Raw genomic sequence first — 25,393 nt, 5'->3', positions numbered from 1 at the left:
AGAGACTGTTACAGTTCGATGTCGCCAGAATTATTTCATTCTGCCAGATGGTCATTTCTTGTGTATAACAAGCCTTTAATAAACTCACTATTATCAACTGCTCATGTATTATGTTGAACTGAAGTTTCTCCCAATCTTATTCTGCATTTGCTTGGATTTGTAAAAAGATATTCTACGTTGCAAGGAACGTTATTGCGGGTGAATATTGAGGTGAATAGATAAATGTAGGGTGTCATCACATGTCACGTGGTTATGTGTTGATGGATTGCGGTAATAATGTTTTGGAACTTCAGTATTCATCCGTTAAATGTTTCGTCCTCCTGTCCTACAGTTGTTTGAAAAGTCCACCCTGTCACCTACTGTAGCACCGCTCTTATCCACTGAGCATAGTGTCCCAAGTTATTGGGTGAATGAGTGAGGTAGGGAGGGTGGATAGAGAGATTGACATGAATAAAATGCAACATAAAATGGAGTGATAGAGTGATAAATGGAATAAAATAATTCAGGAGAAGGATGGAAAATATTTCTGATTGGCTGAGGGGTCTCTAACTCAAACATGTCGGAAAAAGCAGACGCTCGTTGTTTGCTAGATAAACTACCAGGGACTCACAAAAATCAGTAGTTTGGGAACATTTCGGGTTGTCAGTGACATTTGAAGATCGAATCAAACACGTGTTCAAAGATGAAACGTGCTGTCGCGTATGTCACGCAAGGTTGAAATACACGTGCAGCACGACAAACATGACAACACACATACGCCGCCATCACCCAAATATGGACACTAGTGGTGCCACACGTTTAGGAAAAAGACAAAGCCTGTAACTAACTTTACTAAATCCCAAACGGATTTTAACATGAATGATCAGTCACACCCAGTTGGTCAACTTCGTTCACCAGAGGCTTTCAAAACCAAATTGCCGGCAATGTCATCACATGCCCGAGGCATTGCTAGGAGTATCGGCATGTATCTCTTGATATGAGACCAGATTCTGTAGTGGAGAATGTTGGATTCAGAAATCTGCTGCAAACATTAGAGCCCAGATACGAAAGTCCATGTAGGACTGTTACTTTTATGTCTGTCTAATGGCATTTCAAAATACTGCAGAATTTTGAGTGTTTGAAATGTCGATGAAACGTGTTCAGTGTTTGAAAAAAAATCTTTAATTTGGATTCCTTTTATTTGTATCATGTATCATATATGATCAGAAGTTTTGTGACATAATTTTTTTTAGTGACAGTCATCTCCTCATACACTGTTCTGTTGGTTGCAATAATTTTTTTTAATTTTTTTGTGTGCCTTTGGCTTTATACATGAAAATAGCAAATCATTAGTTATTGGACACTGGTACATTTAGTATGTACTCCTTCTATCTAGTCACAACTCACAAACATGAAGGACTGTTATTGTTGTGTTTGCTTCGGAAATGGCAGATGATTCATGAAGTTAAATACTCATTACAGTATATATTTTATGACTCATGAACAATCATTCACTTTAATTTTATTTTTCATTTTAATAAACTAAGTTTAATTCATTTACCTCTTGTCTTCTATTGTCACTATGTGTATCGTAGCGTATCTCGATACGCATCGAATCGTGATGTAAGTATCGAGATACATATCATATCGTGACCTACTTGTATCGTTGCAGCCCTATTAATTTATCTTAAACTGGTTGTGACAGGCTGTCTTCTACGAAACGCAAAGGGCGTTTCAGAAGAACGTTAAAAAAGTGAATAACTAATTTGTATATTTGCTTGGCTGAAGCAATCTGTCTCGAGGAGCTTGTACATTTATGCTTGAAGTATCATATTTTCTTGTCTGGCTCAATACGTTTCATCCTGTTGTTGATGCATTGACGTAGGTCGGATCTGAAACAATAAGGGAGGAAATAAGACCAGTTACACATTCTTGTTCCAACATCAAACATCAAACGACGAGGGACTGCAACTGAGGGACTGCAGTGCACACGTCCCAAACCATCTGCAGGTCAACAGATAAGAGATCAGAGTAGCTAGAGGTATGACCGAACTCCACATGGTTGACTCCTGAAGTAATCCTTCATAACATACACTTCTTCACACTGATAAACATAAATGTAGATGTAATGTATCTGCTTAACATGCCACAAAACGTCCTTTTGTATACAAGAGAACCACCAGGTTACACAGCAATGGGCAAACAATTAATAGAAAGTAGATTGGAAAAGATGTTCAACCTTTCACATTCCTGTCCGTACTTTCATACGTATGTAGCGCCACTGTTTCGTAGGTGGTTTGAGATCTCTCCTTTGGACCTTTGTACTCCGGCTCATGTGGCACACGACCTGCTTAACATGCAGATTAATTAAAGTCCATACAAATGATCAAATCAGCTCTTACATTCATTCAGGACGATTACACAGTTATCTAGTTTGAAACACATGTCCACCAATTGACATGTAAACCTAGGTGATAGTGAAAACTGTATCATGTGTTGGTTGGCAGAACAAACAATAAATACTTCTTTAATAGCTGATATGGACTATTCGATTGCATGTGTATGATTTGATTGCTGTCATCTGATTTGTAATCAAAGACAATTTTAGTCTCCAACACAAAGATTCACCAAATGTTCCTGTAATCCATTAACTCACCTTTATTGTTTTCGTAGATCTTCAACTGGGAATATGGCTGGGAGGCGCACTCCTCAAACCTGGCATACTGATTAAGATCCTGGATACCTGCAATGTTTTAGACAGAATACAACACAACATTGTTTCCTGCGTCAAAGGCCACAGGCCTACAGGACATAACATTATACAATATCTGTGTTGCTTGACGCAAATCAGAAAATACATTTCACACAAGTACTGACGGGTATAACTTAAAGGTATGAAATACAATGTCTATAGTTTGGCTTTTGGTATTGGTAACATTTTCAAAACATTCCAAGCATTGCTTATTTTAACATCGAAGGTGACTTAATAATTTCATTAAAGCGACAAAAGTGAAACATACAAGTAAAATATGAAACTCACAATCAACATAATCATAACAAAATATAGAACAAAGCAACTGACATTCTCTATCAACACCAGATCTTTGACCAGGCTCTACCCGTGAAGATCCAGGGTAGAATAGGTCTTCAGCAACCCATGCTTGCCGTAAAAGGCGACTATGCTTGTCGTAAAAGACGACTTACGGGATCGGGTAGTCAGGCTCGCTGACTTGGTTGATGCATGTCATCGATCCCAATTGCGTGGATGTTCATGTTGTAAATCACTGGATTGTCTGGTCCAGACTCGATTATTTACAGACCGCCGTCATATGGCTGGAATATTGCTGAGTGCGGCGTTAAACAACAAACAAACAAACAAATCAGGCTCAATCTTTAAATTATGGCAACCTCATAATCTGGATAATGATTGCCGATAGAGAACCATTCCAATGTTAGTTAGATACATTTCTATGTTTACAATAGATTTGTATGTATAGTAGGCGTATAATCTGGAGTTGGAGTTTCAAGTGATACTATCCATTGTTAAAGAGTTAACATCCTTTAAGTATTGTTTAAATTCCATTAACAATATTGATTTATTGAATCATCCAAGCATAGCGAAGTCCATATTTAAATAACACGTCCTTAATGTAGGTGATCCATGACGTTCTGTTTTCACTCTCCAGTCCATATAACATAAGGTACGTTTTGTTGGGAAGTCTATTGTTATCCATGATGATCAGCTTAGCCCAAAAGGTGATTCACTATGAAAGACGTGACACATATCTTAAGTGTTTCTGCCACAATCCCCACAAACAGATGCATTATTAGCAGTTTTGGGTAAATACAAAATTCTCTTGAAAAACTTGGTTTGGACTTGTCTCCAATCTGCGATATGTATTTCCAGTCCACCTGATTTAGATTTTGAAGTTTTAACATCATTTGGCATACTTTCTCTGCTTGTTGTTACAGTATTGAGGTTGCCCTTGTCCGTACAGCTTAGGGTGTAAACATTATTCCAATATATTGGTAATGAGAGAATCTGTTATTCCTTTAAATAACCACTTTTTTAATTTCTTAAATATCTTTCATTCCGAAACACAACAGTCTGAGGCATCACGATGTCCTTCAACAAGAAAAAAACAGCAACTTTATCTGTATCATGGTAGGAAGGACATCAATCTGATTTCATTCACATGTTGTGGGTGCTGATTTCAAGACTTTGGTAGTAAGTCTATGTCATGTCCTACCTGCATGGCTGCTTAGTGCAAAACATTAATGAAAATACCAGAATAATGATCTTACCTGAGTTCTGAGTATTGCCAGTTGGTTGTTCCCGAATGTCTCTGAAGGGAAAATAAAGAGAATACAAACGAAACATTTTCATCAAACAATTGAATATGATTCAATATGTTGACTTGATTCTGATACATAATATTAATAACTTCCATTGATACAATGTTTTCTGGGTGCATTTTTTAGTTTCTACAAAGACAAAACAAATTGAAAGTGTATTGCACAACTTACCTGTCTTGAATCTGAGCAGCAGGTTTACCTGTAGCAAATGATACAAACCATAAGTATATATCACGACTGAAGTCACCAGGAAACATTCCTCAATGAACACCAAAACACTTTACATATAGGACCAGTTTAAATGGACTGGTAATTGTAAGTGCATAGTTATGGATGATTATTTCAATGTTTAATAGTATTAATAATTGACAGTGAGATAACACCTGCCTCTGACTGATGAACGTTTCTATCGCCACTAGTTTAATTATTCAGGAGCTACAAGTGGCACAACCATGCTGTGGCTTAAAGAGGTTGCTTTCTCTTTGTCATAAATACTTGATGGTTGATGGCGGCAATGTGTGGCATAATTATCTGGGCAGGTTTGCTTCATCAGGCGTGACAGAAACATGGTATCTAATCCCTATTCTCCCTGATAATGTTTCGCTGAAAGACTAGATCAGAAAACTGCAGAAAAACCTACATCGACGTTCCCATTACCTCGATCATGTGTTGACAATAGGTGACGTCTTCTAAGTCCTGCGCCCATCACTATGATAACAATGATGCATATCCCAAGCCCTAGACCAAGGCCAATTCCAAGTGATGACGCAGACACACCAGACCTGTCTGGATTCCCTGGAGATAGATCAATATAAACACATATGGTAATTTCTCTATTACATTGCAAGTTAGATATTGTTTAGATATTGTTAAGTTTAGATATTGTTAACCATGTGTGTATCAGTGACATTTAACTTTCCCCTGAATCTCACTTCTCTTTCATAGTACTTGTCACATATTTAGACCACTGAGGTTCCATTGTGAATATCGTGCAGTACACACCTGACTAGACACTACTCTGACTTTGTAAAGTCATGTAAAACATTTTCAAGTCTTCATAAACTAATATGTTTAATATCTCATATTTACATTTTGTTTCCCATGACTCGACCTGTGTGAAGGGCCCCTCGTTGTCCTGCTCCCTGTCATTCCTGGCCATCACCTTGAACTCATACCGAGTTCCTGACTGGAGACCTGTGACGTCAGCGTACACATATCCTCGGGGGTTGTCCTCACACTCCTGCGTCTTCCACTCCCCCGACGTCTCCTCTCTGTAGTACAGGAGGAATGTCTGTGTGAAATCTCCACCAGGGTAGTTAGACTTCCATCTCAGCAGGACGCTGGTCTCTGTGGTGTTGACAACCCTAAACTCCAGGGGAACCAACGGAGGTTCTAGGTTTAGAAACAAAAATGTCATTAAAAATATGTAAGCGGTATTTCCTATGTGTGAACACAAAAGTCCACAGTTCGATCATCACATGAACATTTCAACAGTCAAAATCAAAACAACGTCATCGCCATTATCTGCAACTAGCATGCTATCCTTGCCAGTATTAATACCACCTACAATTTCACTCACACTCAATATACTTACAAACCCTTAAGTCAAACAAACAAGTTTATTCATTGAATAAAGTTATCTGCAAAAGCACTAATGAAACCAATTGCAAGGTTAGAACAAAAACAATCTATTTACGTATGCGTTTATACAGCAAGTTCGATGATTCGCACTGACGAAAGTCAATAGAATTTGGTGTAGTCTAGTTACAGGACAGTAGTTAAAATGTAATGGGAAAATGGGTTTAAATAGCCACATCATTATTAAGAAGCTTCATCCAGTTACGAACATAAATGTAAATGTTAGAATTAAGAATTCTTTCTTCCGGAACTTAATGTCCTCAGTGCCGTGGATTTCCTTCCGAAAAATCCTGATTGTGTACAAACTTTGCTTATCCAAAATGTCATCACAGTTATCTGTGGAGTTTCATGACAGTAAAAATATTAGCCTTAAATTTGAGTGAAAAGCATGAATCAAATATAAAACCAAATAACAGAAATACCCCAAGTTAACCTCTGATTATTAACAACCATCTAGGTATTTATCACCCGTGATTTTGAGGGGCATGGTTACCTCTGATCTAGTTATTGTTTTGATTAATTACCTTCTACTCACTCTCTAACTAGGTATAATACGTGTGATTTTTTATATGAACAAAACTTTTGCTTGTCACATAGAATCCCAAGGTTCAATTCCCCACATGGGTACAATGTGTCAAGCCCCTTTCTGTTGTCCCCTGCCATGAAATCGTTGGAATATTGCTAAAAGCATTGTAAGGCCATACTCCCTCACTCACTACATAAACAATACAGATTTTACCTGCAGCTGTCAAGTGGACCTGTGATGAGTGACAGCCCACTACATTACACACAGTGACTGTGTAGACGCCGATGTCCTGTTCCTGGAAGTTCTGGATCTCCAGAGACACACTGAAGCCAGCATGCTGCACCTCCTTGTTGTTCTTCCTCAGTGTCACCTGACTTGACCTGACTGAGTCTGGTCTGTTGACCAGGGTGTCCAGCTGTCCAAATGTCCACTTATAGGATGTGTAGTTCAGGTCACTGTTGTAGAAACTCTGGACCAATGTTGTGTTTGTTCCTACTTCAGGCCCGAACCTTTGTTCAGAATCATCAGTGAACTTTGGACGTGCTGGAACAGGTAAACAATGAAGCTTCATTATCAATACATATATGTAACACCAAGCATTCCCATCGCATACCATTACGTTAGTAAAATGCACGTGTACTACAACCTCAGACGAGATAAAAGTATATCCACTCTACACTCATACACAAAGTACACCTACCTCTAACATTGATGCTAACTCTCTTCCTCTGTACTAACACATCGTTCCTGTCTGTGACTGTGTTATCCACTCTACACTCATACACAAAGTAAACCTACCTCTAACATTGACACTGACTCTCTTCCTCTGTACTGACACATCATTCCTGTCTGTGACTGTGTTGTCCACTCTACACTCATACACAAAGTACACCTACCTCTAACATTGACACTGACTCTCTTCCTCTGTACTAACACATCATTCCTGTCTGTGACTGTGTTGTCCACACTACACTCAAACACAAAGTACACCTACCTCTAACATTAACACTGACTCTCTTCCTCTGTACTGACACATCATTCCTGTCTGTGACTGTGTTGTCCACTCTACACTCAAACACAAAGTACACCTACCTCTAACATTGACACTGACTCTCTTCCTCTGTACTAACACATCATTCCTGTCTGTCACTGTGTTGTCCACTCTACACTCATACACAAAGTACACCTACCTCTAACATTGACACTGACTCTCTTCCTCTGTACTAACACATCATTCCTGTCTGTGACTGTGTTGTCCACTCTACACTCATACACTCCTGTGTCCAGGTAGGTGGCAGCACCAACACTCCATGTGTAGTCCCCTCCACTCGGTGTTCCAGCTCGGCTGTCAACTGATGTATTTCCCCAGTACTGAATGAAACTACTGAAGGTGTATGAGGCAGGACGACCTCTAGCTTCACACTTCAACGTCAGTGGCTGTCCCTCTGTGATGTCCACAGGGCTGAAGGTAATGTCAGGAGCATCTAGGGGAAACAACAGTTAGCTGATAATCATACAAGCCATGCTCAGTTACAAAAACAAATTGCAATCCATAGGCTTTCCATACTCGTCAGATTTATCTGGAATTACATTTGTGTCCTAAATGCATCACATGTATTAAACTTTGCATTTGGAGATTCGAACAGAAGCTTTCAACTTGATGATGTCATAAACTGAACGATACTATTTTGTGAAGGTAGTGAATTGTTCCCCTTAGGCACAGCTGTACAGATAAACACAATGGCCAAACGATTGGGTGGGTGAGATTGCAATTCAATAATAATGTTCTTATAATTACACCCTTTCTGAATATTAAAATTGATGTAAATACCTTGCAGAGACACATCCATAAGCCTTATCCCCTATAATTGTTTGGGTATTTGCTTGTACCAGCCTTAAACATGGGTCAAATAATACTTCTGCCCTACAGATAAGGAAACTGTCTAGTTTTAAGTATTTGATTAAATACAGTAATAAATTCATTTCTTCCCATAATTATTTAAATTTACATCTTTACTTGATCTTCGAGATTCAAAAGTATCGCCAGGATAATCATGAATACCAACCTGTATAAAATCAATACAGTAAACTACGTTTATAACGAACACGCTTATAACGAACTGGCAGATATATCAAACTGTTTTATTTTTTGTCCCGGCCATTTGCTGTATATATGCTGTTTATGTGCTTATAACGAACTATGGATATAACAAACTAAAATTTGGGGTCCCGTTGAGTTCGTTATAACCGTAGTTTATTGTCATTGTCATTTGGGATATAACTCAATCAATCATGTCTACTGTGAGGAGAATATCACAGTGTGGGTGATCAGTTGAGATAATATGAATGCTCAATTCCATCATAATTATTCTTTTGATAGCTGGGAGGCATTCTGGCAATAGGTACCGGTATGTGAAAAACAAAGTTATATCACTTTCCCACTTCCATCGACTGATCTTTACAAGCAAATCCATTGTTCAAAATTATGTCAATGTCCTGACTTGTATCCTTCTAAAATTGAGTACAACTCAATGAGAAATGTCATAACACCTCTATAGAGTGTTTTGTTTTCCCTCTCAAACAATTTCCAGTTTCATACCCTTCTTAGGAATTATGAAACTCATTCGGTATTTTTACAAAAGATTCACAAAAGGCAGTTATGTCATAGTCCATGGTCTTCTCTTCACACACGATTGTTGTTACTTTGGTGAGTGAGAGTGACCTCCCCCTGATCCGGGTCCAAACAAAGGACACTTGGGCCCCACCCCATCTGTTGTTGGAGAAATTGACATCTCTGGTCCTTGCGTGATCGTTTCATTTTGACTATAGTCTTTGTCTCTCTGTCACATTTTAAACACTTTGTTGTCGATTATCAAATGATTGAGCCTTGCTTTTGGTCGTTTCCCTGCCTTTTGTGCTTCAGAAAACCAATGTGATACCAGTAAGTCTGTTTTCTCTGATGTGACGGAGGAAATCCTCAGTCACTCGGTACTGTGTGTCCTGTAGCAGATTCTTAGCCTCTCTGAATAGAGTACTTTTGTCAGTAGTGGTGACAACCTTTATGACAATAGGGGAGTCATTATTTTTGCATACAGGTGATGGGCTCTGTCGATGATAATGCTACATGCATCAGGCATTTCAAGTGACCCTGATAAAAAGTCACAAATATATCCTTTATATTGTTCCCTAGTTTCACCTAATTGATATTCCATGAAAATTAAGATTGTTTCTTCTATTTCAGCATTCAAAATCATCCATTCTACCGCTCATCTCTGTTAACCGGTTTTAGTTAAAATTTTGTTTGTTTTCAGTTCTCAATACACATGAACTTCGGACGCCATGTTGTCAACTTGGTTGTTCAAAGCTTAACAGTATTGAGTCTGGGTGTCAATAACTAGTACCTCATGTGAGTTTTTGTCTGTTGTATTTATCCTGACTGCAGCAGTTGGATCAACTGAAAGCGTAGCTTGTTGCTGTCGTGTGACGGGACCCGTTGCTGGGCGTAGGTTGGCGGGCATGCTCAGCATAAATAGGTATGTTTATTTATTGACTGGTTGACAGATCCACCAATGACTTCAAGTTTTGAGAGAAAATATCTGTAAATCAACTAATAAATAATTGAAGGCCTAAAGAGACTCAAACACATAGAAAAATAGGTTGTGTGAAGAGTCAGATGTTTCCTTGATTTGTTTGGCTGCATGAAATATCCAATTTGCGCTCTATATTGAGCTAAACATATACCTGTTGTCACAGCTTGTAACCCTGTATGTTAATAAACATCCTATTCCCCTTTGTCTCTTGATCTAGCCCAACACTGTTGCATCTCAAGACAATTCCCGGAGATTGCTTCTGTATGGTTGCCATAACCCCTGAACTGTTGGGCTGTTCATATGGGCTCCCCAGCCAGAGTTTAATGTATCCCTAAAAACATCGGTGTTCATGTACTGAAAGTACAAATGAAATGCCCCTTTAAGATGTTTTCCACCAAATGAGATACTTCATTAATATTGGTGGAAAAAATATATCAGATATCCAACCTCGATGACCATACTAAGTTCCTTCATAATAGTATGTCACAATGTTGGTGGAATATGTAGAATAAGAGAGGCGGAACAAGACAGAGATGCCAATCCGGCAGTGCTAAACGTTTGCCAAGAGCAGGAATTGTGTATTGTCTATGAAGCAGTAGACTGGTAAGGTCCTGACGACCTTTGTTTTTATGCAATGAATTAATTAGTCATTCGACCCTTGATGAAGCAGGACCAAGTGATAAAATGAAGGAAGCGCTTTGAAAGAGAAAATGGAAAGTTTGAAACACCCACATGCTATTATGGCCTCTATTCGAAAACAATGGCATTTTTTGTAGCCACTCGAGCAAAACAGACCTAACTTTGACATTCTGTCAACACGAGTCTTGAGTCGTATAAGGGCAACCTTAACCAACTCGGTCCATTTCAATAAAAAATATATAAGGGTCTTCATTAAAAAATAGTCTCGTCCCTCAAATTTTGATGAGATAAATTCAAGTATAGCATCGAGTGTACTTGAATTTAAGTAGATTTTAGTTTTCTATTGAAGTTACGTGAACTATTTTCTCAACTCATACCATATCTAATACAAAATAATCTTCGCCTTTTTGCGACCTGTGGAGCGAGTCGTTTAAGTTACAGTTACAGATTATTCCACAGGACTGTAGTCAGTTACAGCGGAAATAGAGCCTTCTTTCCAACAGTGTGAAGGTTCTTGAACTGGAGAGTCTTATTACCCACAAGCCAAACTTTCTGCTTTAAGCACAGACTTCTTATGAATATTGAGAGGTTTTTGTCAGTTTAAATTGTTATTAAAAAGGCTCAACAGGTATCCTAAATCAGCAGTCTATGTAACAGGAACAGTTTTGGCAACCAAGGCCTGGGCTGACCACATCATGAGCTATGAGAACAATCGTGCCGTCCATGTCCTCGATTTCCCAAAGAACTCTTTCAAGAACAGGCCAAAGACAAAGCATAAGTGAAGAACCCTGTTCAATCCATGGACAACACGTCCACTTGAAGAGTGAGTGAGTGAGTTTGGATTAACGTTGCTTTTAACAGTATTCCAGTTATATCCAGTTATATTCCAGTCAGCTTAATTTGGGAGGAAAGCCCGAAGTGTTGCAGGTCTCAGACGTTTACCACTTCGGTGAAACCCACAAGCACGGGTATGGTGCTAACAAACCTAGATTCATAATCGGGGCGAACCGGGATTCGAACCCACAATCATAGGTTTCTGGCATGCGCAAGGGACGCAGCTCTGCACAGCGAATCGCGGCGCCTTAGACGACTGGGCAATCCGTGCCCCCTTCCACTTGAAGAGCTTAAGGTGAACATTCAGCACTGGGCTGACATACACAGGGACCTTGTTGTTGAGGCATGTGGTGAACAAGTGCAGATGAGGTCTGTCCCACAATGACATTATCCATTAAAATACCTCTGGATGGAGTGACCACAGCGGGATAAGCTATAGGCCGAGATGTTGACAGTGCCTAGAATGTGGTGGGCGTCCATTCTGCCATGGATCAAATCAACCAAGGCGAAAAAGTATGCACTATGCTCCCTAATCGATGGACGAACCAGTTATGTTGCAGGGAAAGGCACTAGTATGTCCCATGTTGATGACCGCTTTGAATATGTGCAAGCCTGAATGGGATGAAGGTGAAGTCTGCCCCGGTAAGTCCTGTCTTGTACTGACATCAGATTTCCGAGCAGTGACATCCACTAGCGAAGAGTGTGGTTGGATCGACCATCCGCATCATGTTGAAATAAAGATCCTCTGCTGGACAAAGAATTCCACTGTGAAACTGGAATATTGGCGCCTATATAGATGATAGCCTGTTCTGGGTTGAGTTCTGAGCTGGTTGCCTGAATCAGAAATCACTTTCAGATCGATGATCATGCACAAATCGGTGGTGTTTTCCTTGAGTACAAGACTGGAGAATAGATAGAACTGCTGGTCGGATGGAAATGGAGCTTGTTTCCTTCCAGAACCACACGTGTTAGGCTTGGGTTAATTTACAGAAGGCAAGAATCTAAGTCCATAGAAATAGCCAGGTCGACAGGGTTTGGTCTAGGGGTACCTGACAGTTAGTAGCGGTCAATAGCGTGGAAGTGTCCTCCTCCCAGCAGATCGTAATCAGGTTGTCAGTAACCATCCCGAGGACCCATGTAGGGTTGTGAGCGCGGAAGTGTGTCCAGTATCTACACCCATTCCTTGCATAAAGGCATAAAGTTTTTTGGGGGGAAGGAACTTTTCTTGGATGATTCCAGGCTTAAGAGACATAGCTCCGGGCACTGGCCGAGATTATTGTGGATTGCTCAATCCCATATGTGGTGTCCTGACACACGTCCATCAGGTCTTGTTGAGTGTTTCATTAAATAGAAGAGGCATTTATCCATGACAGTCTTCCTAGTCCTAATCTTCGATGTACTCCATGTTTTCCTTGGTAATCAACATTAGAGGTCCCATGTAAGTGTTGGGAAATGGCTCTATGCCCTGTCTTCCATCATCAGCCATGGAAATCTGACACTACTCAAGAACATCGCCGTCCACGTCCTATCCGAGTTCTGGTGGACTTCAACCATAGATCCAAAGGCCCATGACCCATTCCAGTAGTTGAGTTACCTCCCATCATCAGATCGAGACGATCCTGGACGTCACATCATGAGTGACGTGGATCCAAGCTGCCTGCATCAGATCCAATAATCCAAGTCACCCAGCCATGATACTTGCTCCCCTAACGTGGCCACCCAGCTGGCAGACCTTTCTCAGTCTGCTGAGGTTGAGTCTGTTCTGTCAGATTGGTAGCATCTCCACCGAGATCACGTCCACATGTCTGCATGGCCTACTGGTCTTTCAGTCACTCCTTCATAAGACTCACTGAAAGTTGAGGCATGGCTTCTATCTGGGGCAGAGCCATAGACACTGGAGGAAACTGTGAAATGCTCACATGTGGTACCCGGTACATGTCGGTGGAGGAGACGCCATCTTGTTACACACAACACGTTTACCACCTTAGAAACTAAAACCCCAAAGTAAACTAATTCTCTTCAACTTGAACGCAGATGAGAAGCATGATCTCTTTCTTCTTGTAACTGAAATTCCAAACTTTATTACAGAGTGAAAATGACCAACTTTCATGATATTATATCTTCGATTTTTTTCATGTGCTTCTAGTGTTAAGAGGTGAAGACTTCCTGTCTGTGCTTGCTCAGTGGTTGAGGAAGAGAGGTATAATTAGTATCTCAACTGGTTGACGCTGAAGAGGACTGTTGAAAAGCTAAATTTGCATCTAGAAGTTGGTAAATGAGTAAAACAAACGTACAACTTTATGTATAACAACTTCTAGTTTATTGTATATAGCGATTTTATAGTGTGATGACAGATGAAATATAGGATTTCTGGCACTGATGTCATAAAGGTTTTATAATCATAAGAATTATCTTTGTTGCTTTATCAAATGTGATACACACAGACACATCGTTACTCACAGTTAACAATCACCCTGACAGTAGACCTCCCCTGCAGACTACCACCTGGACACACACTGCCTGTGTTGACTCTCCCAATACAGACGTACTCCCCGTCATCAGATCTGTTCAGGTCAACTTTCATCACACTGCTTCCTGGTATGGGGGAATCATTGAAGGTCCAGGAAATGACAGCATTGTCAGGGTTACCATCAGCTGAACATGTGAGAGACAAGCTCTGTCCTTCTTTTCTGGTCTGTGTGGCAGCCGGAGTTATTGTTGGTACTCCCATATCTGACAGATAAATTGTGTTTCTCAGTATTGGCTATCTCAATAAACATACATGTAGAATATGGTCAAGGGTAAAAAAGACGTTTAATGACCTCTCACAGCCAAATGTTGTCCCTGTCAGAGTAAGCGAGTGAATGAGACAGTACTTTTCACAGTTGCCAGGCCCTTTCTTGATATGTCTGTCGGGGTACCAAGACACACATTTTCTACCATCCAAACCTCAAACAATATAACATTTGTCATCAATAAAACAATAAGGATCTCTTTGGTTTCTTATTTGAAAATAAAAGCAGTAAATAATGTTACACAGGAAAGATGTATCTGATAGATATACATTATGCCTCATAATGTATGAATGTACATTCTATTATATTACTATTATCAAAACAAACCTCTAATGAAAGTCATGTTGCTTCGGAAACTGAGTAATTTGTGACTGTATAGAACTTAATTGTTTGATAGGCATTTCTTAAAGTAGACAAATGAAGTTGTTGTTCATAAAAAGTGTTTACTTCATCATTTAATTTAATGTTCAGAAAACAATGATCATTTGACTAGTAGATGTTACAAATATAAAACAAGAAGGGAATTATCCACTTGTATCATTCTCTAAATGAAATATTTTCCAATCTTAAATATTCAAAATAATCAATCTCACAATATACACTCAGCAGCCTGGCATCTGACTGTCGACGTGAGGACCCGGCTCTGTCAGTGTAGTTGTTACCAGCAGCACATCTGATGTCAGCTCCGTTGTCAGTCTTCCATGGAGAGAATGTGTAGGAGCTGCCTGTGTGGACTGCTGCGTTGTCCTTTGTCCAGTAATAGGTGGATGGAGGGTTGCCAGGGTAAGGAGACGAGGAACAGGTCAGTGATGTGGACTTTCCTTCACACAGAGTACCAGGGTTGGTAGTGGTGGGTTTGTCAGGTGGATCTGTAATAAACATTTACATTGCCGAGGTCATGGGATGAGGAACAGGTCAGTGATGTGGACTTTCCTTCACACAGAGTACCAGGGTTGGTAGTGGTGGGTTTGTCAGGTGGATCTGTAACATGCATATACAGGGAGTAACAATGCCAAGATCAGGGGACGAGGAACAGGTCAGTGATGTGGACTTTCCTTCACACAGAGTACCAGGGATGGTAGTGGTGGGTTTGTCAGGTGGATCTGTAACATGCATATACAGGGTGTAACAATGCCAAGATCAGGGGACGAGGAACAGGTCAGTGATGTGGACTTTCCTTCTAGTGTACCTCTATAAGACTGGGTCTACTTACACAAAATCTCTAGTGTTTCTCTATTACACTGGGTCAACTTACACCAAACCTCTAGTGTATCTCTATAAGACTTGGGTCTACTTAAACAAAACCTCTAGTGTATCTCTATTAGACTGGATCTTGCCTACACCAAACCTCTTGTGTATCTCTATTAGACTGGCTTAACTTACACCAAACCTCAAGTGTATCTATATTAGACTGGGTCTATTTACACCAAACCTCAAGTGTATCTCTATTAGAATTGGTCATCTTATAACAAACCTCTAGTGTATGTCTATTATACTGGGTCTACTTACACAAAACCTCGCATGTGGCTCTCTTAGACTGGGTCAACTTACACCAAACCTCTAGTGTATCTCTATTAGACTGGGTCAACTTCCACCGAACCTCTAGTGTATCTCTATTAGATGGGGTCTACTTAGAGCAAATGTCTAGTGTATCTCTATTAGACTGGGTCAACTTACACCAAACCTCTACATTATCTCTATTAGACTGGGTCAACTTCCACCAAACCTCTAGTGTATCTCTATTAGACTGGGTCTACTTACATCAAACCTCCACTGTATCTCTATTAGACTGGGTCAACTTGCACAGAACCTCTAGTGTATATCTTTTAGACTCGGTCAAAATACACCAAACCTCTAGTGTATCTCTATTAGACTGGTTCAACTTACACCAAACCTCTAGTATATCTCTATTAGACAGGGTCAACTTACACGAAACCTCCAGTGTATCTCAATTAGACTGGGTCAACTTGCACATAACCTCTAGTGTATATCTAATATAACACTGGGACAAATTACACCAAACCTCTACTGTATCATTATTAGACTGGGTCTACTTACACCAAACCTCATGTGTATCTCTATAAGACTGGTTCAACTTACACCAAACCTCCAGTGTATCTCTATTAGACAGGGTCTATGTACACCAAACCTCTAGTGTATCTCTATTAGACTGGCTCAACTTACACGAAATCTCTAGTGTATCTCTATTAGACTGGGTCAACTTACACCAAATCTCTAGTGTATCTCTATTAGATTGGCTCAACGTACACGAAACCTCTAGTGTATCTCTATTAGACTGGGTCAACCTACACCAAATCTCTAGTCTCTCTCAATTAGACTGGGTCTACTTACTCCAAACCTCTACTGAATCTCTAATGAACTGGGTCTATTTACACCAAATCTCTTGTCTATCTCTATCAGACTGGGTCAGCTTATACCAAACCCCCACTGTATCTCTATTAGACTGGGTCTGCCTACACCAAACCTCTTGTGTATCTCTATTAGACTGGCTCAACTTACACCAAACCTCAAGTGTATCTATATTAGAATGGGTCTACTTACACCAAACCTCCAGTGTATCTCTATTAGATTGGCTCGACTTACACGAAACCTCTAGTGTATCTCTATTAGACTGGGTCAACTTACACCAAACCTCTAGTGTATCTCTATTAGACAGTGTCTACTTACACCAAACCTCTAGTGTATCTCTATTAGACTGGGTCTACTTACACCAAACCTCTAGTGTATATCTATTAGTCGGGGTCTCCATACACCAAACCTGTAGTGTTTCTCTATTAATCGGGGTGTACTTACACCAAGCCTCTAGTGTATCTCTATTAGACTGGGTCTACTTTCTCCAAACCTCTAGTGTATCTCTATTAGACAGGGTCTATTTACACCAAACCTGTAGTGTTTCTCTATTAGACTGGGTCAACTTACACCAAACCTCTAGTGTATCTCTATTAGACTGGGTCAACTTACACCAAATCTCTAGTGTATCTCTATTAGATTGGCTCAACGTACACGAAACCTCTAGTGTATCTCTATTAGACTGGGTCAACTTACACAAAATCTCTAGTCTATCTCTATTAGTCTGGGTCTACTTACTCCAAACCTCTACTGAATCTCTAATGAACTGGGTCTATTTACACCAAATCTCTTGTCTATCTCTATAAGACTGGGTCAACTTATACCAAACCCCCACTGTATCTCTATTAGACTGGGTCTGCCTACACCAAACCTCTTGTGTATCTCTATTAGACTGGCTCAACTTACACCAAACCTCAAGTGTATCTATATTAGACTGGGTCTACTTACACCAAACCTCCAGTGTATCTCTATTAGATTGGCTCGACTTACACGAAACCTCTAGTGTATCTCTATTAGATTGGATCTACTTACTCGAAACCTCTAGTGTATCTCTATTAGAATTGGTCATCTTACACCAAACCTCTAGTGTATCTCTATTAGACTGGGTCTAATTACACCAAATCTCTAGTCTATCTCTATTAGACTGGCTCAACTTACAACAAACCTCTTGTGTATCTCTATTAGACTGGGTCTACTTACACCAAGCCTCCACTGTATCTCTATTAGACTGGATCTACTTACTCGAAACCTCTAGTGTATCTCTATTAGAATTGGTCATCTTACACCAAACCTCTAGTGTATCTCTATTAGACTGGGTCTAATTGCACAAACCTCTAGTGTATCTCTATTAGACGGGGTCTCCTTACACGAAACCTCCCATGTGGCTCTCTTAGACTGGGTCAACTTACACCAATACTCTAGTGTATTTCTATTAGACAGGGTCAACTTCCACCAAACCTCTAGTGTATCTCTATTAGACGAGGTCTACTTAGGGCAAATGTCTAGTGTATCTCTATTAGACTGGGTCAACTTACATCAATCCTCTAGTATATCTCTATTACACTGGGTCAACTTCCACCAAACCTCTAATGTATCTCTATTAGACTGGGTCTACTTAGAGCAAATGTCTAGTGTATCTCTATTAGACTGGGTCTTCTTACTCCAAACCTCTAGTGTATCTCTATTGAATTGGGTCTACTTACACGAAATCTCTAATCTATTTCTATTAGACTGGGTCAACTTACACCAAACCTCCATTGTATCTCTATTAGACTGGGTCAACTTGCACAGAACCTCTAGTGTATATCTTTTAGACTCGGTCAAAATACACCAAACATCTACTGTATATCAAATAGACTGGGTCTACGTACATCAAACCTCTAGTGTATCTGTATTAGACTGGGTCAACTTACACGAAACCTCCAGTGTATCTCTATTAGACAGGGTCAACTTGCACAGAACCTCTAGTGTATATCTAATATTACACTGAGACAAATTACACCCAAACTATAGTGTATCTCTATTAGACTGGGTCTACCTACACCAAACCTCTAGTGTATCTCTATTAGACCGGGTTTACTTACACCAAACCTCTAGTGTATCTCTATTAGACGAGGTCTACTTAGGGCAAATGTCTAGTGTATCTCTATTAGACTGGGTCAACTTACATCAAACCTCTAGTATATCTCTATTAGACTGGGTCAACTTCCACCAAACCTCTAATGTATCTCTATTAGACTGGGTATACTTAGAGCAAATGTCTAGTGTATCTCTATTAGACTGGGTCTACTTACACCAAACATCTAGTGTATCTCTATTAGACTGGGTCTTCTTACTCCAAACCTCTAGTGTATCTCTATTGAATTGGGTCCACTTACACGAAATCTCTAATCTATTTCTATTAGACTGGGTCAACTTACACCAAACCTCCATTGTATCTCTATTAGACTGGGTCAACTTGCACAGAACCTCTAGTGTATATCTTTTAGACTCGGTCAAAATACACCAAACATCTACTGTATATCAAATAGACTGAGTCTACGTACACCAAACCTCTAGTGTATCTGTATTAGACTGGGTCAACTTACACGAAACCTCCAGTGTATCTCTATTAGACAGGGTCAACTTGCACAGAACCTCTAGTGTATATCTAATATTACACTGGGACAAATTACACCCAAACTATAGTGTATCTCTATTAGACTGGGTCTACCTACACCAAACCTCTAGTGTATCTCTATTAGACCGGGTTTACTTACACCAAACCTCTAGTGTATCTTTATTAGACTGGGTTTACTTACTCCAAACCTCTAGAGAAACTCTATTAAACTGGGTCTACTTACACTAAATCTCTAGTCTATCTCTATTAGACAGGGTCAACTTACACGAAACCTCCAGTGTATCTCTATTAGACAGGGTCAACTTGCACAGAACCTCTAGTGTATATCTAATATTACACTGGGACAAATTACACCAAACCTCTAGTGTATCTCTATTAGACTGGGTCTACCTACACCAAACCTCTAGTGTATCTCTATTAGACTGGGTCAACTTACACAAAACCTCTAGTGTATCTATATAAGATTTGGTCTACTACCTTCAAACCTCTAGTGTATCTCTATTAGACTGGGTCTACTTACACCCAACCTCTAGTGTATCTATATACGATTTGGTCTACTACCTTCAAACCTCTAGAGTATCTCTATTACACTGGGACTACTTACACCAAACCTCTAGTGTATCTCTATAGGACTGGGTCTACTTACACCAAACCTCTGGTATTTCTCTATTAGACTGGGTCTACTTACACCAAACCTCTAGTATATCTCTATAAGACTGGGTCTACTTACACCAAACCTCTAGTGTATCTCTATTAGACTGGGTCAACTTACACCAAACCTCTAGTGTATCTCTATTAGACTGGGTCAACTTACACCAAACCTCTAGTGTATCTCTATTAGACAGTGTCTACTTACACCAAACCTCTAGTGTATCTCTATTAGACTGGGTCTACTTACACCAAACCTCTAGTGTATATCTATTAGTCGGGGTCTCCATACACCAAACCTCTAGTGTATCTCTATTAGACAGTGTCTACTTACACCAAACCTCTAGTGTATCTCTATTAGACAGTGTCTACTTACACCAAACCTCTAGTGTATCTCTATTAGACTGGGTCTACTTACACCAAACCTCTAGTGTATATCTATTAGTCGGGGTCTCCATACACCAAACCTGTAGTGTTTCTCTATTAGTCTGGGTCTACTTACACCAAACCTCTAGTGTATCTCTATTAGACTGCGTCAACTTACACAGAACCTCTAGTGTATCTTTATTAATCGGGGTGTACTTACACCAAGCCTCTAGTGTATCTCTATTAGACTGGGTCTACTTTCTCCAAACCTCTAGTGTATCTCTATTAGACAGGGTCTATTTACACCAAACCTCTTGTGTTTCTCTATTAGACTGGGTCAACTTACACCAAACCTCTAGTGTATCTCTATTAGACTGGGTCAACTTACACCCAACCTCTAGTGTATCCATATAAGATTGGGTCTACTAACTTCAAACGTCTAGTGTATCTCTATTAGACTGGGTCTACTTACACCAAACCTCTAGTGTATCTCTATTAGACGGGGTCTACTTACACCAAACCTCTAGTGTATCTCTGTTAGAATGGGTCAACTTACACAGAACATCTAGTGTATCTTTATTAGACTGGGTCAACTTACACCAAGCCTCTAGTGTATCTCGATTAGACTGGGTCTACTTACTACAAACCTCTAGTGTATCTCTATTAGACAGGGTCTATTTACACCAAACCTCTTGTGTTTCTCTATTAGACTGGGTTTACTTACACGAAACCTCTAGTGCATCTCTATTAGACTGGGTCAACTTACTTCAAACCTCTAGTTTATCTCTATTAGACAGGGTCTATTTACACCAAACCTCTTGTGTTTCTCTATTAGACTGGGTTTACTTACACCAAACCTCTAGTGCATCTATTTTAGACTTGGTCAACTTACACCAAACCTCTTGTGTTTCTCTATTAGACTGGGTCTACTTACACCAAACCTCTAGTGTATCTCTATTAGACAGGGTCAACTTACACCAAACCTCTAGTGTATATCTATTATTTGGGGTCTCCATACACCAAACCTTTAGTGTTTCTCTATTAGACTGGGTCTTCTTACACCAAACCTCTAGTGCATCTCTATTAGACTGGGTCAACTTACACCAAGCTTCTCGTGTATCTCTATTAGACCGGGTTTACTTACACCAAACCTCTAGTGTATCTCTATTAGACGAGGTCTACTTAGGGCAAATGTCTAGTGTATCTCTATTAGACTGGGTCAACTTACATCAAACCTCTAGTATATCTCTATTAGACTGGGTCAACTTCCACCAAGCCTCTAGTGTATCTCTATTAGACAGGGTCTACTTACTACAAAGCTCTAGTGTATCTATATTAGATGGGGTCTACTTACTACAAAGCTCTAGTGTATCTATATTAGATGGGGTCTACTTACACCAAACTTCTAGTGTATCTCTATTAGACTGGGTCAACTTACACCAAACCTCTAGTGTATATCTATTATTCGGGGTCTCCATACACCAAACCTGTAGTGTTTCTCTATTAGACTGGGTCTACTTACACAGAAGCTCTAGTGTATCTCTATTAGACTGGGTCTATTTACACCAAACCTATAGTGTATCTCTATTAGACTGGGTCAACTTACACGAAACCTCTAGTGTTTCTCTATTAGACTGGGTCAACTTACACCAAGCCTCTAGTGTATCTCTATTAGACAGGGTCTACTTACACCAAACCTCTAGTGTATCTCTCTTAGACTGGGTCAATTTACACAAGACTTCTAGTGTATATCTCTTAGACTGGGTCAACTTACACCAAACTTGTAGCGTATCTCTATTAGACTGGGTCAATTTACACAAAACGTTTAGCGTATCTCTCTTAGACCTGGTCAATTTACACCAAACCTCTAGTGTATCTCTATTAGACTGGGTCTACTTGCACCAAACCTATCGTGTATCTCTATTAGACAGAGTCTACTTACACCAAACCTCTAGTGTTTCTCTATTAGACTGGGTCAACTTACACCAAACCTCCAGTGTATCTCTATTAGACTGTGTCTACTTACACCAAACCTCTAGTGTATCTCTATTATACTGGGTCTACTTATTCCAAACTTCTAGTGTATCTCTATTAGACAGGGTCTACTTACACCAAACCTCTAGTGTATCTCTAATAGACAGGGTCTTCTTACACCAAACCTCTAGTGTATCTTTATTAGACTGGGTCTACTTACACCAAACCTCTAGTGTGTATCTATTAGACGGGGTCTACTTACACCAAACCTCTGGTATATCTCTATTAGACTGGGTCTACTTACTCCAAACCTCTAGTGTATCACCATTAGACAGGGTCTACTTACACCAAACCTCTAGTGTATATATATTAGTCGGGGTCTACTTACTCCAAACCTCTAGTGTATCTCTATTAGACAGGGTCTACTTACACCAAACCTCTAGTGTATCTCTAATAGACAGGGTCTTCTTACACCAAACCTCTAGTGTATCTTTATTAGACTGGGTCCACTTACACCAAACCTCTAGTGTGTATCTATTAGACGGGGTCTACTTACACCAAACCTCTGGTATATCTCTATTAGACTGGGTCTACTTACTCCAAACCTCTAGTGTATCACCATTAGACTGGGTCTACTTACACCAAACCTCCCGTGTGGCTCTGTTAGACTGTGTCTACTTACACCAAACCTCCAGTGTGGCTATATCAGACCATCTCAACTTACACCAAACCTCCCGTGTGGCTCTGTTACACAGGGTCTACTTACACAAAACTTCTCCTGTATCTCTATAAGACTGGGTCTACTTACACCAAACCTCCAGTGTATTTCTATTAGACAGGGTCAACTTGCACAGAACCTCTAGTGTATCTCTATTAGACTGGGTCTACTTACTCCAAACCTCTACTGTATCTCTATTAGACTGGGTCTACTTACACCAAACCTCTAGTGTATCTCTATTAGACTGGGTCAACTTACACCAAACCTCTAGTGTATATCTATTATTCGGGGTCTCCATACACCAAACCTGTAGTGTTTCTCTATTAGACTGGGTCTACTTACACAGAAGCTCTAGTGTATCTCTATTAGACTGGGTCAACTTACACAGAACCTCTAGTGTATCTCTATTAGTCGGGGTGTACTTACACCAAACCTCTACTGTATCTCTTTTAGACTGGGTCTACTTACTACAAAGCTTTAGTGTATCTCTATTAGATGGAGTCTACTTACACCAAACCTCTAGTGTATCTCTATTAGACTGGGTCTACTTACTACAAAGCTTTAGTGTATCTCTATTAGATGGAGTCTACTTACACCAAACCTCTAGTGTATCACCATTAGACTGGGTCTACTTAAACGAAATGTCTAGTCTATCTCCATTAGACTGGGACAACTTACACCAAGCTTCTCGTGTATCTCTATTAGACTGGGTCTACTTACACCAAACCTCTAGTGTATCTCTTTTAGACTAGGTCAACTTGCACCAAACCTCTAGTGTATCTCTTTTAGACTGGGTCAACTTACACCAAACTTCTAGTGTATCTCTCTTAGACTGGGTCAACTTACACAAAGCCTCTAGCGTATCTCTATTAGACTGGGTCTACTTACAGAAAAACCTCTAGTGTATCTCTATTAGACAGGGTCTACTTACTACAAACCTCTAGCGTATCTCTATTAGACAGGGTCTATTTACACCAAACCTCTAGTGTGTATCATCATTAGACTGGGTCTACTTACACCAAACCTCTAGTGTATCTCTATTAGACTGGTTCAACTTACACCAAACCTCTAGTGTATCTCTATTAGACTGGGTCAAATTCCACCAAACCTATCGTGTATCTCTATTAGACTGGGTCTACTTTCACCAAACCTCTAGTGTATATATATTAGTCGGGGTCTACTTACTCCAAACTTCTAGTGTAACTCCATATAAATGGTCAACTTACACTAAACCTGTCTACTCTTAGACTGGGTCAACTTACACAAAACCTCTAGCGTATCTCTATTAGACGGGGTCTAATTACTCAAAACCTCTACTGTATCTCTATTAGACTGGGTCAACTTACACAAAACCTCTATTGTATCTCTATTAGACTGGGTCAACTTACACAAAACCTCTATCGTATCTCTATTAGACTGGGCCAACTCACACCAAACCTTTAGTGTATCTCTATTTGACTGGGTCTACTTACACCAAACCTCCCGTGTGGCTCTGTTGGACTGTGTCTACTTACATCAAACCTCCAGTGTGGCTATATCAGACCATCTCAACTTACACCAAACCTCCCGTGTGGCTCTGTTACACAGGGTCTACTTACACCAAACCTCCCGTGTGGCTCTGTTAGACTGTGTCTACTTACACCCAACCTCCAGTGTGGCTCTGTTAGACTGGGCCTACTTACACCAAACCTCCAGTGTGGCTCTGTTGGACTGTGGGGATGTCTGACCGTTGATGTTTTCAGCCTGACAGTGAATGCTCCTCCCCTGGTCAGTCTTACTGACCGTGAATGTGACGGAGCTTGTTGTCTTCACCAGGACACCAGATGTCGTCTCTCTGCTGACTGTAGGAGGGGTTCCTGATGGCAAGGTAACCCAGGTCACAGTAGAAGTAGGGAAACTGGCTGATGTCACGCAGATCAAAGTCAAGGTTTGACCTGTAGCTAGTCCTATTGTTTCATGAACAGAGCTGATGTTTGTCAGTGTCACAGTGGTCACTGGGACTGTAAGACGTGAAGACATTAAAATCAAATCATAGTCATAGTTAAACAGATCTAACACATACATTCAAAATGACTCTCAAATATAGTGATTAGAGAAGATACTGATCATGATGTCATAGTTGAAATCTATAGAAGTCATATTGGGACCCTCAAAGGAAACACATAAGTGTCAAGGTTATCATTTTACTGTCATTAGTGACAATTCAGATCGGTCCTGTCAGTAGGATGATTTCAATAACCATACAATCCCAGCTGAAGTCTACTCACCAGGTAACATAAAACATGAAAATGCATCTTCGCCTCAACGTACTTTCCAACACATTACCCACAGATATTGTGA

The 25,393-nt window shown here is 40.0% G+C and overlaps 1 protein-coding gene across 1 annotated transcript in view; it reads right to left on the bottom strand.

Moving 5' to 3' along the window:
• Positions 1-1,836: 1,836 nt before the first annotated feature.
• LOC139457105 (contactin-5-like) overlaps positions 1,837-25,393 on the bottom strand; it is a 44,832-nt gene continuing 21,275 nt past the window's right edge. Inside the window, exons 4-12 of the mRNA XM_071238543.1 lie at positions 24,736-25,053; positions 14,951-15,226; positions 14,023-14,295; positions 4,993-5,130; positions 4,507-4,534; positions 4,285-4,325; positions 2,636-2,722; positions 2,219-2,326; positions 1,837-1,871 (exon numbers count right to left, since the gene is read on the bottom strand). Coding sequence (XP_071094644.1) covers positions 1,837-1,871; positions 2,219-2,326; positions 2,636-2,722; positions 4,285-4,325; positions 4,507-4,534; positions 4,993-5,130; positions 14,023-14,295; positions 14,951-15,226; positions 24,736-25,053 — 1,304 coding nt within the window. The remainder of the gene's footprint in view (positions 1,872-2,218; positions 2,327-2,635; positions 2,723-4,284; positions 4,326-4,506; positions 4,535-4,992; positions 5,131-14,022; positions 14,296-14,950; positions 15,227-24,735; positions 25,054-25,393) is intronic.

Source organism: Haliotis cracherodii, unplaced genomic scaffold, assembly GCF_022045235.1.
Source record: "Haliotis cracherodii isolate W230 unplaced genomic scaffold, xgHalCrac1.p SCAF_12, whole genome shotgun sequence".
NCBI classification, from domain to species: Eukaryota; Metazoa; Mollusca; class Gastropoda; order Lepetellida; family Haliotidae; genus Haliotis; species Haliotis cracherodii.
Note: the sequence above shows the minus strand (reverse complement) of the source record. Positions and strands in the feature narration are given on the sequence as shown.